Source organism: Solanum stenotomum, chromosome 5 (assembly GCF_019186545.1).
Source record: "Solanum stenotomum isolate F172 chromosome 5, ASM1918654v1, whole genome shotgun sequence".
In the NCBI taxonomy this organism is placed as follows: domain Eukaryota; kingdom Viridiplantae; phylum Streptophyta; class Magnoliopsida; order Solanales; family Solanaceae; genus Solanum; species Solanum stenotomum.
Window position 1 is genome coordinate 12,107,137 of NC_064286.1, and position 20,856 is coordinate 12,127,992.

The window sequence follows — 20,856 nt, forward strand, 5'->3', positions numbered from 1 at the left end:
AACCAAAATGAGCATGAGAAAGGTATTCATAATGTGCAGGCTGATGGAAATAGGCAAACTATGGTGAACACTAACAAAGGAAACATCACAATGGATCTTATAATTCCTCCACCCATCAAAGTCTCATCCAATTTTGATACCTACAGACCCAACCATCCCAAACCCAACCAATTCAGTCCCAAAAAGAACCAAAACAGACCCCCTTTCAACAACTCTAGCAATAAGAATATCAACACTCAAACCCCTGAGCCTTCCCCACCCACTGTTGTTCAGTCTCTAGCTACCAGACTTAGAGCAAACCAAGCTAAAAGTACCACCCATGCTATCATCACCCCTATGTTATTGCCTCTAGACAAGGATGTCCCTCTGTTACTTTCTATGAAGAAGATTTTATGATCAAAATGGCAGAAAGATGCAAATACACTCTTGTTGGAAAATTCATCAATTCAATGCCCAAAATGGAGGTGATAAGAAGAAGTTTCATTGCTCAAATACAGCTAACTGGTGGAGTTAAAATTGCACACTTTAACTCAAGACACATTTATATTGACCTTGACGATGAAGCTGACCATGTCAGAGTATGGACAAAACAAAAGAATGTTTATTGCAGGGCACCTAATGAGACTACAGATTTGGATTTCATACTTTAAGCATGAGGAAGAAACTCCAGTTGTTCCCATTTGGGTTACACTGCCAGAACTTCCTTGGCACTGCTATTACATAGAGTGTTTAACTGCTCTTTTGTCCCCTATTGGTAAAGCTTTGTACCTTGACTATGATTCCATGGAAAAAACAGAGGAAGTGTGGCAAAGGTCAAAGTTCAAATAGATCTTACAAAAGAAAGACCTCAGCATTTATGGCTTGGTTTTTTCAAGAAGGATCCTTCTAAAGGCAAGTGGCAACTGGTGGAGTATGAGGAAGCTCTCCTTTATTGTTTATATTGCAAGCATCAAGGACACTATGCAGGAACTTGTACTTTGAAGATAAGAGATGAGGAAATAAAAAAGAGAAGGATATGGGAAGAGTGAAGACAAGCAAAACAACCAAGAGAAAAAAAAACAACCAGCAACAACAGGAGGAGAAGGAACAAATGCAGTCAAATAAGCAAATAAAAAAAAAGGAAGCAACTGATAACAACAACACTCAAAAGGAAGAACAATGGCAAACTCAGACCAGGAGGAAGAATAAGAATCACACCCAAAACCATGACCAAGGTAATACAATACACTCACAGGAACAGGCACAACAGACCAAAGCAAACTATGCACAACAGCAAATGCAGGAATCAAGTATGAAGCTCAAACCTTCTGATACTAAGCAGTTGAAATCTAATGCGCATATCCTACCATCCCCAACCCCTGTAATTGTTGTTGATGATCATTGTGTTGAAAATGAGACCCCTTCCCCTGAAATCCCCTTTGTTGTGACTGAGGAAGTTAATGGAGGGAGGATGGTTGTGAAGGAGAAACATACTAACATGCAGGAAGGGGAACCTAAAGGGAGGGAATTGTCTCATGTTATGCATGAGAACCCTTTGATTGACCATAGGAGTGACCTTCAAACCCCTGCTACCACTAAAAGTTCTGCTCATCAAACAAAATAGAGTAACCAAGGTACAGGAACACAATAACAAAAATAGGATCACACTAAGGATGGAAATCAACAGGTTAATGACAAAAATAGAATGACAACCTTCAGAAAGGCTGCATGGCCAAAGACATGAGTGACAAAGCCAGCACTAGCAAACAGATGACCACCCAAAAAGCAAAAACAAACCAAGCAAGAAAAAGAAGGAGGCCAACAAAAAGAAACAGGCAAAAAAATAGCAACATGAATAGTCTCAGACTGAAACTGATCCCAATCATCAGGCAGAGGATTTGAGCTCCTATTAAAAAATTATTATGGTGGATCAGCAACAAGGTCTGGGTGTGATCCCTCTTAAAGCTCAGTTTAATACCCCTTCCTTTGGAAAGCCCCCTGATCAGAAAACCTGCAAAAAACTGTTAGAGGTCAAGAGATTGATGAGTATGATGTTGAGCATTCAGAAGATGAAGTGGATGTTGACAACCAGCCACTTAATATTCAGGATGAGGATGATGAAACTAGTGAACTATTGATCAAAGCTTTGTCCTAGCAATGATATTGATCTGGACAATGATCTTTAACAGGTTACTACCAAGCAAGGTATCTCCCCCAGAGGCATACATTTGGAGAGATTCCCCCCCAAGAAGTCTCTCCCCATTGCCTTAGTCACTGTAGGCAGACCAAACACAAGATTATTGACCTCCAAATCATATCAATGATTAACACAATCATATGGAATGCTAGAGGTATCAATAATGATCCTCCAAACTCAAAGAGTGATTGAGTCTGACTCAAGTGAGCGAGTGAAAGGCGTGGCAAGAGAGCGAATTCGACTCGCGAATGATCAACAAGTGAATGACCAATCCTTTTGCACCAATATTGTTGCGAGACATGGATCATGTTACTAGCAACAACAATGGAAAGATTTGGTTGTTTTGGACAACTGAGGTTTCCTGCAAAGTTCTGTAAGCAGATGAACAGCAAATCACATGTGGAATCAACCATGTGGAAGCACCTGGTACTTACATCAATACTTTTATTTATGCTAATTGCAAAGACTACCTCAGAAGACCACTATGGGAAATAATGCTTCACTATGCTGATACTAGAAATGATGTTCCTCGGTGTGTTGTGGGTGATTTCAATCTCATTACTAACACTGAGGAAAAACTAGGAGGGATCCTTTTTCAACATGAGAAAAAGCCTTGAGTTTATTAGTGTTATTGAAACTTGTGGACTAATGGACTTAGGGTTTAATGGACCTAAATTTACCTGGTCTAACCAAAGGGGTATCAACTTTAGAATTTGGAAAAGGTTGGATAGAGCTATGGCTAATGACAAGTGGTTATAGGGCATGCCACACACTAGCATCACTCACCTTCCTTTTGTGGGGTCAGAGCACTGTCCAATTCTCATGGAGATGAATGTCAGGCATGCAAACTACATCAAGTACTTTAGATTTCTTAACTGCTGGGAAGATCAACCTACTTTTCTAGACACTGTAACTGATTGTTGGGACAAACATATGGAAGGGGACCCTCTGTGGATTTTCCATCAGAAAATGAAGATGGTTGCTGCTACACTCAATTCTTGGTCTAAAATGCAATTTGGAGACATTTATGCCAAAGTCAAAGATTATGAGGTAAAGGTGAAAATTGCAGAAGAAAACTTGATTCAAGATAATACAAATGAAAATAGAGATGCACTTCATGCAATTAATGTTGATTATATCAGATACATGAAAATTGAAGACTCTATTCTCAGACAAAAATCACAGCTTCATTGGTTCAAGGAGGGAGATGGTAACTCAAAATATTCATGCCTTGATTAGAGGAAGGAGAAGGAAGTTGTTTATCCACAAAATCCTTGATGACAATGATGAATGGATATAGGGGGATCGATATATAGCAGAATCTACCTGTGAACATTTTCAGAATATTTTCACTGGAGAAGAGAAGTTTATTGATGAGACACCTATGAACTGTATCCCAAGGCTGGTTACTCAAGATCAAAACTGAAAGAGGTGGTTTTTTCTATGAATCCTAACTATGCAGCATGTCCTGATAGAATGAATGGTTGTTTCTTTCAAAAGTGTTGGGGCACTATTAAACATGATTTGTTGGCTCTCATTCATGCTTTTTTCAGTGGATAGAGGCTCCCCAAGTATTTCTCTCATGCTTGTTTGGTTTTACTCCCCAAAGTGAACAATTTTAATAAACTTTCTCAGGTCAGACCCATCATTTTGAGCAATTTTACTAACAAAATCATCTCCAAGCTACTATGTCTCAGGTTGACCCCTATTTTACCTTCATTAATCTCCACCAACCAATCAGGATTTTTCAAGGGTAGGAGCATTTATGAGAATATTATGCTTGCTCAAGAAATCATTTATCAGATTAAAAAGCCCACCATTGGTAGCAATGTAGTGATCAAATTAGACATGGCTAAGGCCTATGACAGGGTCTCATGGTCATACATTTGCTTGGTTCTTAGGAAAATGGGGTTTGATGAAGTGTTTATTTATATCATTTGGAGGATCATGTCTAATAATTGGTACTCTATCATTATCAATGTCAAGAGATATGGATTCTTTCAACAAGAGATTTGAAGCAAGGTGACCCCCTCTCCCCGGCCCTATTTATTTTAGGTGATGAGGTGCTCTCCAGATCTTTGAACAGACTCCGCCAAGACCCTATATACCATGGTTTCTATATGGAAATGAGGGGCCCCCAAATTAACCACCTGAGCTTTGCAGATGATATCATCATTTTTACCTTAGAAAGGAAGCATTCACTCAAGCTGATTATGAAGACTTTCGCTGTTTATGAGCAGACTTCAAGACAACTCATTAATAAAGCCAAAAGTCACTTTTTCCTTCCAACCAATGCCTTCAGGACTACTTCTGACATAATCAAGAATTATATTGGCTTTCACCAGAAAGAAGCTCCAATCACTTATCTTGGATGCCTTCTCTTTATTGGTATACCTAGAATTATCTATTTCTCAGAAATGGTCAACAAAGTGGTTAATAAAATCACAGGCTGGCAGTAAAAAATGTTGAGTTATGGGGAAAACGCTACTCTGATCAAGCATGTCCTCCAACCACTTCCTATACATCTCCTATCAGCTATTTCCCCTATTTCGACCATTATTAAGCAAATTCAGGGCATCATGGCTGATTTCTATTAGGGTTGGAGAAATGATAAGAAAAACTATCACTGGTCTTCTTGGAAGAACCTAAGTTTTCCTTATGATGACGGGGGCATTGGGGTTAGACTCATGAGTGATGTTTGTCAATCTTTCCAATACAAACACTGGTGGATTTTTAGATCCAAGCAAACTTTATGGGGTGATTTCCTAAGGGCTAAATATTATCAAAGATCTAACCCTGTGAGCAAAAAAAGGGGTTGTTAAGACTCCCATGATTGGAGGCTTATGACAAGGAATAAACATAAGGTGTAGACTCACATACAATGGAAAATCAGGGCTGGTTCATGCTTATTCTGGTGGGATAATTGGTTTGAGGTTGGTCCATTAGCTCAGTTCACTGAAGACAACAACAGATTCAACAATGCCACTATCTCAGAATTTATAGAAGAGGGACAATGGAATATGAACAAGATCATTTAGCTAGCTCCTCAAACTCAGGTGCACAACATCCTTGCTACTCAGTTTCAGCTTCAACAAGGTATTCCAGATCAGCCAGTGTGGAGCCTCAACACAAATAGAGAGTTTACATGCTCTTCTGCCTGGAATTCCATTAGGGAACAGATAACAAAAACCAAGATTAATACCAACACTTGGCATAGAAATATTCCATTCAAATGCTCATTTCTATTATGGAGAGCATTCAGAGGCAAACTACCAACAAATGAGAATCTTTCCAAGTTTGGAATTGGACCTGCAGATTGTGTTTGTTGTCAAGCTCCATAACTAGACACCATTGAGCATGTTTTCAACTAAGGATTGTTCGCCAAAAATGTTTGGAAGTTTTTTGTTATCCCCCTTGGCATCCAAACTCACTACATTCCTCTTAAATACATGATCATGAGATAGTGGAACATTAATTACAGTAATGAGGCCCATAAACTTATTCTCCAATCAACTCCAATCTTTATTTGTTGGAATTTGTGAAAGAATAGGTGTGCTAAAAAGTATGGAGGTAAACAATCAAATATTGCAAGGGTTAAATTTTTAGTGATCATGGATACTTTCAAACTTCTTCATACTGTTTTTCCTTACATCACTTGGCCTTCAAGTGGGAAAAATCTAGTCCAACTTATTGAGAATTGTACCCATGACACTAAAGTTACCCTTGTCCAATGGATTAAACCTCATGATATGTGGGTTAAACTCAACACTGATGGAAGTGCATTGGACAATCCGGGCAGAATTGTGGCTGGGGGTATTCTCAGAGATACCAAAGGAGACTTGATCTTTGCTTACACAGTTCCATTGGGGGAAGGTATCAATAGCCAGGCAGAAATTGAGGCTACTATCTTTGGCATAGCATGGTCTGTTCAGCTGAAATATCACAAAGTGATTCTAGAAGTAGACTCCAAGCTGCTGGTGGACTGGGTGCTTTGTAAAGCAACTCCTCCCTGGAACATCACCTCACAACTGCAAAAACTTCACAACCTCATCACTCAAATCTCTCATTTTAAATGCATTCACACCCTCAGAGAGGAAAATAGGGTAGCAGACTCACTTTCCAAGCATAGCCACAAAACCACCAGCCCTCGACTCTATTTCAGCATCCAACAACTTCCAAAGGAGACAGCAACATACTTGCAGCTGGACAAGGCAGAGATGGCTAGCTTTAGAAGAAAAAAAATGAAGAGGATTAAAAAACCTCCTTGAATTATCCAGATTATGGAGCCTATGAAGGAGCTAAAGTTCCCACAGGCCCCCACTTTTTGGTGATCTCCATTCATCTTCACACTGGCTGTCTCTTACCAAGTTATAGCTTTTATGAAGAGGTTTTTCTTTTACTTGTAAAAGGAGAGTCTCCCTCATTTATGTTTTCCTAGAATCTTTGTATCGAGAGGAGTCCTCTTATAGGATGCTTCGACGATAGGTTTCATTTCTAGTAAGGGGAAGAGTTGGAGAACCTTAGTAGGCTACCAACTCAAGAACCACCATAGGTGGAGGTAAGGTTTTATGTCCCTCTTCTTGTACCTTTTACTTTTTATCTATGATAAGGCCTAGGGGTGTTGCTCAGCCCCTGACCCCTCCAAGGGTCGTTAAAAAAAGTTATGCATGATTTATAATGTAAAAGATGTTTATGATCTAAGGTTGCTTTTAAGATAGGCATCAAAGAAATTGTTAAAGGTTTTTCTCACATATTAAGAAATCATGATTTCGTGAAAGGTTTCTCAAACATGCATTATTTATAATTCAAAGAGCTACTACATGATGACTATATGATTGGGATTGGTATGTTGATTATTGGATATCCTAATGTTACGCTTTAATAATTGATTTTGTTTATTCTATTGGGATTAAACTTAGCACGGAGAGAACTTGAGGTGGAGGCTCAAATAGAATAGTATCTAGTAGCAACATCTAGTTCTAAACTACATACCCCGTAGAATTGTCTTAAGTGACCTAGCTAGTGGATCCACAAAAAGCATATGAATGAATGATATAGAGCTCTACCTTGGTAAGTAGACTTTCCCTTCTCGGTGTTGAAGTTACATCAGATTCCATGTTATGGCTCATATAGTTATTGTTGGTTAAATTTAATATCCCATAAAATGAACTAAATTTAAAGGTTTTATGAAGCTTTCATTATGTTTTAAGATTCATTGACCATGTTCATGATTTGTGATTCTTTCTTAAAGGCTTTTCAAGATGTTTTAGCTTGGTCATGAATATCATGTTTTCCTTTATTTCCCATCATGATCATGACTCATGTTTTCATGCATTTATCCATGCTTAGTACATTCCATGTACTAATGCATACATGTAACTACATTATTTATTAATGTACGATCCGATGTTTATCCTTCTCTCATTGGTGGCTAGTTGATTGCTTGACCGTGAAGACTTGGTGATTCCTCATGTTCCGAGGACCATGTCACCTTTATTATGCTTTCTTATGTCTTTACTTTTTGGATGTTGAACATGGTGTATGGGTTACATCCCATCCACTTATTTTGATGTATTATATTGGCTTGTAAAAACTATTATTAGACTTCTACATTTATGTCAAACTCTTTATGATATGAGGTTTCCTACTTTAATTCTTCTATTTTATATTATATTGTATTATATGTATGTCAAGTACCTTGTGTAGGGCCTCTCAGGGTCTTATAGGCTATGTCACGTCTAGATTATACTTTGGGTCATGAAAAAGTTGGTCTTCATAGAAAAAGGTTTTAGAAAAGTTCCTAGGATTTTTGACAAGCCGCATTGAGTAGAGTCATGTTCATGAGTTTGAAGCGCGCCTCATTTATGAATAAGAGGTTACAAAGCATTTAGAAAACTCTAGTTGTTTCACTACTCTAAGTCGTATCATAGAGTTCATCTCTATAAAGGTCCTTTTCATAACTCTTATTCGATGATTTTCAGGATATGTCTCCCGAAAGAGCTTATGTTAGAAGGAGTGCAGGTGATAATGTGGAGCCTGAGGTTCGTCAAGTTCCGTCTGATCCTTTAGTTGAGAAAGTTATTTATTTTGAGTTTTGAGTCACTTTCAAAGTGTTGGCTCAAGCTATGACAACCTAAGCTAATAGAGAAATTTTTACTACCGTGAACGCAAATATGGGTACTACCGCAACAAGGATAAGAGACTTCACTAGGATGAAACCTTCAGAATTCCATGGTTCTAAGGTTGATGAGGATCCTCAAGAGTTTATTAATAAGGTTTATAAGATAGTGGGAATTATGGAAGTGTCAACGATGTAAAAGACGAAATTGGATGCTTACCAACTCAAAGGTGTTGCTCAAGTTTGGTTCAACCAATGGAAGAAAGAAAAGGCTATTGATGTGGGTCCTTTTGATTGGGATAAATTTAAAAAGGCTTTTCTTGATCAATTATTTCCTCTTGAGATGAGAGAAGTAAAGGTTCTTGAGTTCATTAATCTCCGTCAAGGAAATATGAGTGTGAAAGAGTATACTTTGAAGTTCACTCAATTGGTAAGTATGCTCTGACAATGGTTTCCAACTCTAGCATAAGAAGGAGTAAGTTTGTGTCGGGTGTTTCCGATTTGGTGGTCAAGGAATGTCAAACCACCATGTTGATTAAGGATATGGACACCTCCCGTTTGATGATACATGACCAACAAATTAAAGACTAAACGTTCAATAAAAGGGCAAAAGAGTCCAAGAGGGCAAGGATCGGTGATGGTGAATTTTGTCATTCCATGTCTGGTGGACAAGTGTGTCCTTAATTATGACAAAAGTTTTCCGCACAAGGTTCTTCCAATGCTCTGACCGTTAAGTTTAACAAAGATAAGGTGACTAACCCTAAACCTAAGGGAAGTGGTGGAAATGGATCTTCTACTCCCGGTTGCCAAAGGTGTTATAAGAGTCACTCTGGAAAATTTTTAGCCGGTATGGATGGTTGCATTGATTGTGGAAAATATGGTAACAAAGTGAAGGATTGTCCTTTTCAATCTAGCAAGGGTAAGGATGGTAGGCAACCTCACCCTAGTGGTTCTGTTTCGACTGCTCCTCATCAGAATAAATTCTATGCTCTTCAGACTTGATAGGATCATGAGGGTTCTCTAGATGTTGTGGCCGGTATGTTGAAAGTTTTTCATTTTTATGTGTATGCTATACTTGATTTGGGTGTTACATAATTATCTGTTACTCTTTATGTGACCATGAGATTTGATGTTGGTCCCAAATCCTTTCTAATCCCTTTCATGCCTCTACTCTTGTTGATGATTCTATTGTTGCTAAGAAAGTTTATAGAAATTGTTATATTTCCGTTTCTCATAGAGTCACTCACAATGATCATGTAGAGATTGACATGTTAGATTTTGATATTATTATTGGGATGGATTGGTTTCATGCATACTATGCTTCTATAGAATGTAGAACCTAATTGGTCACATTTAAGGTTTCGTACGAACCTATCATGTCATGGGAAGGGATATATTATGTTCTTAAGGGTCAATTCATATATTGCTTAAAGGCTATAAAAATGACTTCTAACGGTTTCATTTATCATCTTGTTCGGGTTAGGGATACAGATCTGAAAGCCCCTACACTTGAGTCAATTTTGATTATACATGAGTTTCGAAAGTGTTTCTCGATAATATTCATTCCTCCCGAAAGGAAAATATACTTTGGTATTGACCTTCTCCCGGATATGCAGCCTCTCTTTATTCCTCCTTATTCTATGGCCCGGGCAGAACATAAGGAATTAAAGGTCAATTGAAAGACTTATTGGATAAAGAAGGATTTATTAGACCAAGTATCTTACCATGGGGTGCTTTAGTGTTGTTTATTCAAAAGAAGGATGGTTCCCTTTGAATGTGCATTAATTAATCAACTATTTTATAGTCGTAAAAAATTGACACCTTTTTAATACCTGATTTGAAATGTTCACTAATATAAATCATCGTATACAAATGAAGACACTGAAGCAAAATGTATGTAGTAGCATTATTAATATAAGATTCGTGAAGGGTCAATAACACACCTAAAATATTTCAATTTTTTTAAGTTTTGGACATGAACTATTAGATGGGTGAGTTTTCTACCTTAAATATCACCAAATGTCTATCAAATCACACCTGAACTTCAGGTAGGAAAAGTGAACAACTGATAGTTCAATTATGACAAAACTCAAAAAATCATTCTACATGTTTTTGACTCTTATAACTCTTTTTATAATCATATTTAGACAAGATATCATGATACTTCAGGTATGTTTTCACTAACTTACTCGACAATATTATTGATGGTGTTCTTAGGACAACGGGGTTACCTGGTGCAACGACAATGACATTTGCATAAAAAAAATAAAATGCAATGAAGGACATCATGTATGTTACTACATATCAAACATATGATCTTGTAAACTTCCACATGATACTAAATCTTTTAGGTGCAGAACAATTGCAAATTGTGCTCGACAATTGAAATGCTTGAATGGAATACCTGCGTGTTTTGCAAATACAAAAAGTTGTTAGTGTAAACTTCCAAATAGTAAACCAAATTATAATGAAACTGTGTGTAAAAGCGATCCTCATTGCGTTGTTCTATTGAAATATTTGAATCATGGTGAAAATCTTACATGTTACTTGAAAGCACATAAGTGTTATTGCAAATCTCCTTCATGCCCACTAGTTGGAGCTCCACCTGTTACACCAACGTACAACTTGATGATTTGTAAGGGGTGATTTTTTAGATGGTCGCTTCATTTTTTATTTATCGTATTGAAAAGTCGTTGAATTGTTTTTCTTGTAAATGATGTACGTAATTTTGCTGAAGTATCAATGAAAGTCGCTAAACTATTTTTTTTTGTTACTAACTAAGTTTCATGACAGAAAGTTCATTCAATTTTGTTTAAGTGTATTAAATAAGATGTCTCTTTTATTTCATGATCCTTATGATTTTTTGAGATACACTGAAACTTACTATTTAGGAAAATATAAGTAACTTTTTTATCATAAAAATAGTTTACTGAATTTAGTGCAATAAAGTTAACGCTGAGTGACCATCTATGAAACTGACTCAGATTTTGTGGTGTGAATTGAACTCCGATTTCTCCCCATCATTAAGAATGATTAATAAAAAAAATAATTATGTTATGTAGGACCCATGTGTCTAGATATTATGTGGCAATTTGTGTTTTGTGTGATGTTCTATGAGTATCATGTCATGTAAGATGCATGTGTCTACTCGCTCAATTTTATACAAGTTTAATTGTCTACTTTTGTATATTTGAAGTTAGAGGACATAAATGTTAGTTGAGGTTAATTTAAAGGACACATTTATGTATCCTAGTTAGGGGTCGAGAGTTAGGAGTATGAAGTCAGATCATGGGTAGGGGTCGGATTTGATTTTGGGTCGTAAGTTGGGTCAACGTCGAAAATTGGATCCTAAGTCAGGATCGAGTTAAAGTGAAGAACCAAGGTCAAGAGATACATCTGGGATCATGTTCAAAGTCAGTGTCGAGGTTCTAGATCAGGGTTGGGAGTTTCTCGAGGTGGGGTTAGGAGTTTGGGTTTCAAATCAAGGTCGAGGTTGATTCTTGGTTCAAGGTTTTGAGTAGGGTCTAGAGTCAGGAGTTGGGTCCTAGGTTAGAAGTCATGTGTGTATCATATGTTGGGGAGTTGGGTCTTGGGTCGGGTGTAGGTTAGATTTGGGTCATGGGTCGAAAGTAGGGTCAGGGTCCGAGTCAGGGTAAGGAGTCCAGTCCGAGTCAGGGTTAGGTGTTGGCTTCTAAGTCGGGGTTGGGAGTCGGGTAATTCTATCATATTATAATTTTATCTTTTTTTTTATTTGAACATCAAATGAAAATTTGGTGCATGTTTATTGCTTTCCATATATATATATATATATATATGTGTGTGTGTGTGTGTTATAATCAAGGGAAAATACATAAAAAAAAACCTCTTGAACTTGGCAGGAGAACTTACTTTAGTACTTTAACTATACGGATATTTATTTACCCCCCCTAATCTCATTTAAAGTGAATAAATATCACCCTAAGAATACAAAATCAGTCTCACAATGGCAAGTATATTACACACGCGCCAAGTCATTGTCATATCAACGCCACATCATTGCCACGTCAGAACCATGTTGGAAATCAGTTTTAAAAATTTATTTATTTTCCTTCCCTTCTTCTTCTCTCTCCCATGTTAGAAATCAATTTTTAAAATTTAATATTTTTTCCCTTCTCTCTCCAATGGATGCACTACCTTCCATCTCCATTAATGTTTTCTCAGTTCTTGCTTGATTATCATTAATTTTCACTAATGACTTCTCTATTTTCAACCTCAATATCTTCTAACAATTTCACCAATTTCTTTTGAGAAAATTTTTATACATTTTCTATCAATATCCATTGATGTGAGATTGCAACAAATATGGACCTACATTGAATTTTTTACCGATTTATTGCTCTCTTTGGTATTTGAGGACAAATAAATCAACTGAAAATGTAGATGAATTCGACCCTTTAGTAAAAAAAAAAAACAATCCTTTCCAATATTCCATCTTTAAAAACCCTTATTTTTTCATGACATACAACAATCATATTTTTGAAATCATAAAAATGTGTTGATGAAATTTTCTTTTGTTTGACAGAAATCTCAAGTTTGATCGGAACGAAGTTTAATGATTTTTCTCTCTTTAGTAGATCTGGAAAAAAAAAATGAGATGAAGATTAAGATGCAGGTGAGGTAGGGTACAATGGGGGTGTTCGAAGAAGGAGAAAGGGGGCGAGATAAGGGGTTCAAAATAAGTGAAAAGGGCTAAGGGATTTTGCAGAAGAAGAAAAAGGGGATTGGGGGTGGGTGGGTTTGGAGAAGATAAAAGTAGGGGTGGGTGATTTTTTTTTTTCTTTTTTAATTATATAATACATATATTAGTGGGACCAATTCTTTAATAAAAAAGAAAAACGTGCTTGACTATTTTCTTTATGTCACATCAGTATTAAGGGAGATATTTATTCACTTTAAATGAGATTAGGGGGGGTAAATAAGCATCCCTATAGTTAAAGTACTAAAGTAAGTTTTCTTGCCAAGTTCAAGGGTATTTTTTTTTTTTTTATGTATTTTCCCTATAATCAATAGTTAAGTTACAAAGGTATATTCAATTAAAGATATGTACATTATTTCTCAAACAGCAAAGGCAAATTAACTCACTTTCCAAAATAATTCAATTTCTCCATTTAAAAAAAATCATTATTTGACCATAATAATGATTTTAGATTACTTGTATTGTGTAACCTTAGTATTTGATTTGACTTTTTTAATTTATAAAAGTACATTAAATTTCTTTATCTCAATTACTATTTCTCCATCAACTAAATGTCTTCTTTTGCCTATAAATATATTGCTAATATGACAATTAAAATCAATAATTACAATCACATATATAGTTAATTACTCTTGTGTTACCACAAAACTTTGAAAAAGAAAATAGAAAAGGCAACATTCCTTAAGGTTTTCTTGATATCCTTTTTGCTTATGTTGTTTGGTAAGAAATTTTCTTATCAATTTTCCGTGTCTAAGATTTAAGTTAAATATATCGATCACTAAAAGTAATAAATTTTTTTTATCTCTTTTCAAAAGTTGATTATCTGTTATAAAAAAAATTATGTACGTCACTAACTTGTTCAACGACGTGAATTTTGGTAGGACAAGGAAGTCATGCGGCAGTAGGATGCACTAAGGATGCTGATTGTGTTAATCTGAGATGCGTAGAAACACAACCCAAATGTGACTTGGCAAAACATCAATGCATCTGTCCAACTCCACCAAATTATGGAACAAAAAGGGTTCACAAGACTGACCAAAACTGATTTACAATGTTTATTATGCATATGCAAAATTGAACCATGATTTATGTATTTACTTTTCATCATATATATATGGTTCAATAAATAAAGATCCATTTTTCATATTGATTATGTTCGAAAATGGTTCGGTTTGCTACTTTTGACTTCTTGTTATTTGTGCAATGTATTTTATTTAATGAAATTATGTTTAAGGGTTTTAAAGAATCTCAAATTTTGAAGAATCCCTAAATGGTCTTAAGAGATAAATTATTTGTAAGTGTTAAAATCAAAAGAGAGTGAATAGATCGAAATGGATGTAGTTTTTCCAATAGTCAATCTCAATTAGCTTGCTAACAAGTTTAAGTTTAACTATATATGAACAGTGTAAAAATATTTTTACGAAATGTTTAATTCTTCATTATATTATACTCAATGGTGTACACAAAAAATTTCATAAGCTGTAATATTTAAATATAAAATACTATAACATCATACTATAAATAGAACACAATATACATAAAATACAAGTCACGTACGTATATTACTATCACTAAGTTGGGTGGATTTTCATTTTTTCAAATTTAAAATAATCTCATTAAAAATAATACTAAACATTATATATATATATATATATATATATATAAGGCAACAAATGATGTTAATTAATTTCATTGACAAGAAAAAAAGAAAAGGAAACAAAAATAGTACAACAACTAATAGGAAGTGCATCATTATTCCAAATGTGAAGAGTTTTGATAACTTGTCAGAGATCCACAGTTCGAATATGTACGAAGTATCTTGTAGGTGCATTGTTTTGTGTTCGATCAAATAAGCTACAATTAGGCCTAGACATCGAGTCGAGCCTGACCTAGCTCAATAGTGATTTTCTACATTTTAATTGAGCCCGAGCTGGGACGATTATTTAATATTAAATCAAAAATATAATTTAAGAAAGTCTATAATCATGATTGTGACTAAACAAGCTACCATAAAAATGTTATTCAGTATTTACATTATTAAGTCAAGAACATATTGATAATTTTAGTTGCCACTTACGAATGAATATGTTAAAATAATATTCACGTTAAATTGAATTTTCTATTTAAATATGATTTAAGAAACTAAAGTATATGACCGTGAATGTGATAAACAAGCTACTTTTTAAAATTAACTACTCCCTCTATTTCATATTAAGTTAATCTGTGAGACAATGTATAGTCCAAGAGCGGACCCACCCTTGGGTAACGGGTGCACACATTTTCGTAGGAAAATTACATTATATATAGAGGTTAAATTTTGGTTTAATAAATATATATACAAGTATAGACACCTCGTGACATAAGTTAAAAGTTTAGTAGGTGAAATGGTATGATTGACCCTTATACTTGTATTCTGAACCCTTCTACTTGACTCATGTCAACCGAATCTTTAAACTCAATATTTTAAGCGATTTTGACCATTGACCAAACTTATGTGGCAATTTAATTATTGAGTTGGCACCAACACGTGATTTCACGCGTAGAAGGAGCGTGAACTCCAAAATTAGACAAAAAGTAATGTTTTTTTTAAAAAAAAAAAAAGACCAAAAATAAAAGAAAATATAAAAAAAAAAAAAACACTTCTTTCTTCTTTCCCTCCTTGCCAATCCCATTTCTCTTTCTCTCTAATTACCATTACCTTCTTCTCCATCCAACCCCATTTTTTTTCTCCTCTTCCCAGCCATCTCCAATTTCTCTTTTCTTTACTTTTTTCATATTTTGTTTCTTTCCTAGAGAAACAAAAATGTGTTAGATCTGTTTTTCTTTTCATTTTTCTGGGTTATTACAATCCATAAGGTGACAAAGATTCAATATTCTTGAAGGATGAAAAGTGATTGTTGAATGTTTTTGTGACATTAGTTGAAATGTGTTATGTAAAATTGCGTACAAATATTGTGATATTTTAATGTTGATTTATTGGCATTAATGGAGAAAAGAAATTTATGGTGGTTCAAGTGGATGATGTAAACGTTGGTAAAAAAAAAATACGATTAAGAGTTACGATTGTTAGAAACTTCGAGAAAAAATGAATTATGATTTGTAAGAACTTGAAGAGACTGATCACGGCTATAGACAATAACAATCCTAAAGAAGAAGAAAACTAAGGTGAATGTAGATGGTGTTAATGGTGGTTGTGGGTTGAGGGAGGTGGATGAAAGGTGAGAGAAATAACTATTTTATTTTACTATTTTGTCTTTTACGGAATAACATTTTTGGTTAATAATTTAAAAATATTTATGAAATAATTATGACATGGCATTATTATATCTGATGTGGATATGACATGTCATTTATGAAAGAGTGAGCTACACAGATAGTTGGAGGGATTTAAAAGTCTCATTTTAATTGAGTTTAAGGGTTCAATTGACAAAGGGTCAAGTAAAAGGATCCAAAATACAAACTCCTACAAATATAATGGTCCATCAGACCATTTCGCCAAGTTTAGATAGTGGTTAAGTTGTGAAAAATCCTTGAGGTCGTGTTTTCTAGCCTCAAAATTATATTTAAACTTTTTTTAATAAAATCTATTCACCTAATTAAAACTTAGAGCTCTCGAGACATTTTCTCAATAATTCAAAAAAATTATAGTCACCATAATAAAAAGACTAGATCGATGATGGCCCATGCTAAGCACGAGCCCAACATTCTTGAATTTTGATCCAACAATTAACTACATTATTGATTTCTTACATTATTATAACAACATTACTAATAAAAATGTTAATATCACACCCCAAATCTGGATGTGATGGCACGTGTCCATTTCCCACCGGACACGTCAGCCTAACCCAACCACAACGATAGAGAAGTAGAAATACGAGAATAAAAGATAATAAATAAGCGGAAGACTTTAATTAAGACTCAACACTACCCAGAATTTGGTTGTCACATGTACAAACCTCTAAATACAGAATTCGAATAAAAATATACAAGTCTCAGAGTATAGTTCTCGAATAGAACAAAACTGAAAGTAAAGATAACTCAAGGGCACGTCTGGAATGAACCGCTACCTCTCGAGTATGTCCCGAAGCTCAATCTGCTAAAGAAACTACTAAGCCGAATCTGAGAGAGAGCTGTCAACCTACACAATTGTGTAGAAGCAAGGGTGAGTACCGAAAACCACAGGTACTCGCAAGTAACTCTAAACTAAGCAAAACTAGCAGCTACAAACAACTCCTTTCAATCCCAACCGAACCACCGAAACTTCAATCTAGCAGCAAACCAACCAACCTATACTAAACAGATCATATTCAACAGCCAGAACCAACAGTATATCCTCATCAACCTCAGATCAACAAATAAGAGCAAGTAGATCAAATTCCACATAAGAAGGGTAAACCGATACAATCCACACATCACAGACAAAGATAAGGCAAATGCGATGCAAAATGCAATAATGATGTCATGTAGTCGTGATGCATGTCTGTCCTACGATACACATCTGTTGACGTAATCAGTCCGCGCTGAATACTCAAATCAGAACCCATGGGGGCCACACATGGACCATGTATCACCGCCGGAACCAGATCCCATCGGCATCCAAATCGCTAGCCGGAGCTAGTCCATCTCATATATCTCTAGCCGGAGCTAGTCTCAACTGTGTCTCATATCCATCCATCCTCATATCAGTGTCTCAGAACTCATGCAACAGATAGTTCACACATGGGATGAATAATGAATATGCACATGTCATCAATCACAATCATATCACGATCACATCATAGTATTACACATCATCTGTCTCAATCACAATCATATCACGACCACATCATAGTATTACACATCACCTGTCTCAATCACAACCATATCACGACCACATCATAGTATTACACATCACCTGTCTCAATCACAACCATATCACGACCACATCATAGTATTACACATCATCTGTCTCAACATCAATGTCTGTATCAATCATAGCCTACTCATGCTCTTCTATCCCCTCAATATCAGTTATCACATGACTTATTCAACAAATTCAAGTCACATATAACACATTTAGCTTGTTTTATTCCCCATCTTTCATTTACAATAATTTCAATCAACAAATAAAACTCATCCTCAATCCCCATTACTCCTCAACACAATTAGGAAAGTAGTCATGCGTAGTCTAAGAGTTTTACAAAGTTTGGAAGCCACTTGCCTTAAAACGAACTCCAAAAGTTACTTGACTTGAGCCTTTCCTTTCCGAGTATAGTCCGGATCACGATAATCTATTCAAACAATTATTCACAATCACAATTCGAGTCCAATGACATCAAAATCAAGAAATTTAGGGAAAAAGGGCAAAACGGTCCAAAAGTCTCATACCGGAAAGCGATACCCAAATCTGGAAATTTTAGATGTAAAATGATCCTTAAAGAATTTAGAAGCTAATGGTGAAAACCAATTTGAAAACGGAGTTGAAATCAATTCACAAACTCAATTTGAAGGAAAATCCACGTTCTTAAAGAAGCCTAAATTATTCGGATCTGAAACCCAGTCTCGAAAATGAAATATCTCTTGAAAAATATCTTACCCATGCTTAGATAAGTTCAAATATGAAATTTCATCAAAAACAGAGTTAAGATCGACCTTGAAATTCTCAATTTATCAAACTTTAACTTTACCGGGAAAGTCCAAATTGTACGCGGTTAATATGATGAAAATAATCGATGAATCAATAATTTTATGTTAAAATTAGTTTACCCATAACATAAGGATCGTAAATATACCTTTTTCATCAAAAAGGGAGTCCAAATCGATAAAACCCCAATTTTTCCCAAGAAATTTACGGATAGAAAAAAAAAACAGATAAAGAAATTATGAGAAAATGTCGAATTGAGGATTGAATACTAACCCTCATATTAATTCAAGAAGAAACCCGTAAGAATCACTCCATTCCGATCTCTAGAACTCCCGATATGCTCAAAATACCAAATGAACACAGTCTGAGATTTTTATAACAGTACATGACTGTTATGCACCAGAAAAACAGCAGTTAATCTTTCACTAAAAAGGCCGTAAATTCCTCATACGATAGTGAAATGACCCGATTCTTTTTTGTAAATGCCTTAAATAATGATACGGACCTGCTCGTTCAATCGGAGCTCAATTTCATGCTCGTTGCCCAGTCAAATATCATTTCTACTCGGTAAACAATTATTTCTTATTTGCGATAAAAGTCTAATCTCGGGTTAGCGAAAATGCACCCAAAATTTGCAGATAAGTCCTATAATTCATGCTCAAAATTTCAGAACTTTCGGAATAATTTTTCGACCTTTAAAACTAATAATTAACCCTTTAGTTGCCACAATTTGCTGAAATAGTGTCAAAGCATCCAAGAAGCTTAAAAGCTCACCCAAAACTCATTTGGCACTTCCCGAACACAAACCAATTATGCTACTAGCTTGAAAATGACATTTCGGACTTAATGAAATCGTCGAAATTTAAATTCGAGGTCTCCTTGACCCAGTATCCGATAAAGCGTCAAGAAACTAACTTTAGGCTCAAAAACTCGAAATACACTCGGGGCCTCTAAAAATTCAACCAAGACTCATTCTAGACTTAGAATCACCCCCTGAATCCAACGGTGCCCTCGAAATTCCATTTCTAGCACCGGAACCTCGTTTGTTGACCAAAGTCAACTCTTTATCAAAATTTCACAATTTTAGCAACTTAGGACCTCAAATCTTCGTTTTAACTCCAAATTCGACTCCGTAAATTCTCATAGACCCGTTTCGACATTCTAAAACTGCTGGAATCGATGAAAATCTGATTCGAGTCTCGAAACTCCAAATGACTCGAAATAGCACTTTTAACCAAACTTTAACTCTTAAAAACTTAACTTTCCAAAAACTCAACTTTTCATCAATTTTCCTTCAAACCAACTTCGAAAATACAACAATTAGGACTCGGGGCAACTATAGGGAGGGGTAAAACGGTCATTTTATGAAAATTTCCAAAAATGACCTTTAGGGTCATTACATTATTCACCACTAAAAATCATGTTCGTCCTCGAACATAAAGTAGAAGAAGACAAAAATACTCGATGCTATCAACCTCGAGGTGAAATTTTCGAACTCAATAATTACTACTCCAAACGAACCCATTCTTAAACCTTATCCCAAAAATCCATAAAAAGGATTCCCAAATCAATCTTGACAACTTAACCCTCAAAGGGTTATTTCAAACCACCGACTAACTCAAAGACGAAATCTGAATCTAAGATCTCAAAATCACAACATATTTACAATGACAAACCCCTAATCATGTAAGCACGAGAGAAATTTCGAAATCAATAACCGCAGAAAAATCAAGGATGAACCTAAATCAATCACCAAGCTCTCACAACACACGAACCATCACCGACTCTAGAAAAAATTCCATTCTCATTACCACATTTCCACAAGTCTGAGTCATACTAATCTGATGCATATCCACCGAGCACCCATCTTGGAATAATCACGCTTATCTAACCCACAGATAGAAATGATCAAGTATCTAGCTGATGATCGACCCACCCAAGCATATAAAACCTCTAAGGATGCCACCAAAACACTGAAGTAGGATCCGTAATTGTAGACAACTCCAGCAACGGAAGAACTAGGCCCACGGGCCACCTAAGCATCGAACCACACCTAGTTGAACCATGCATACAGGGGCAAGGTAAATACCAAAATAGCCAAAAACTGTAGCCACATACGGTAGCCTCTCTATACCTTTCCAAAAGCAAGATGACACTTGTAGAACTTCCGAAAACCTTCCACCACCCCAATACCACATCGA

General features: G+C 35.6%; 1 protein-coding gene across 1 annotated transcript; it reads left to right on the plus strand.

The window, feature by feature from the left end:
* The first annotated feature begins 1,015 nt into the window (after positions 1 to 1,015).
* LOC125863685 (uncharacterized) lies at positions 1,016 to 2,134 on the plus strand. The gene is made up of 2 exons (XM_049543720.1): positions 1,016 to 1,580; positions 1,986 to 2,134. The coding sequence occupies exons 1-2, from the start codon at positions 1,016 to 1,018 to the stop codon at positions 2,132 to 2,134; spliced, it is 714 nt and encodes a 237-aa protein (XP_049399677.1).
* The last annotated feature ends 18,722 nt before the right edge of the window (positions 2,135 to 20,856 follow it).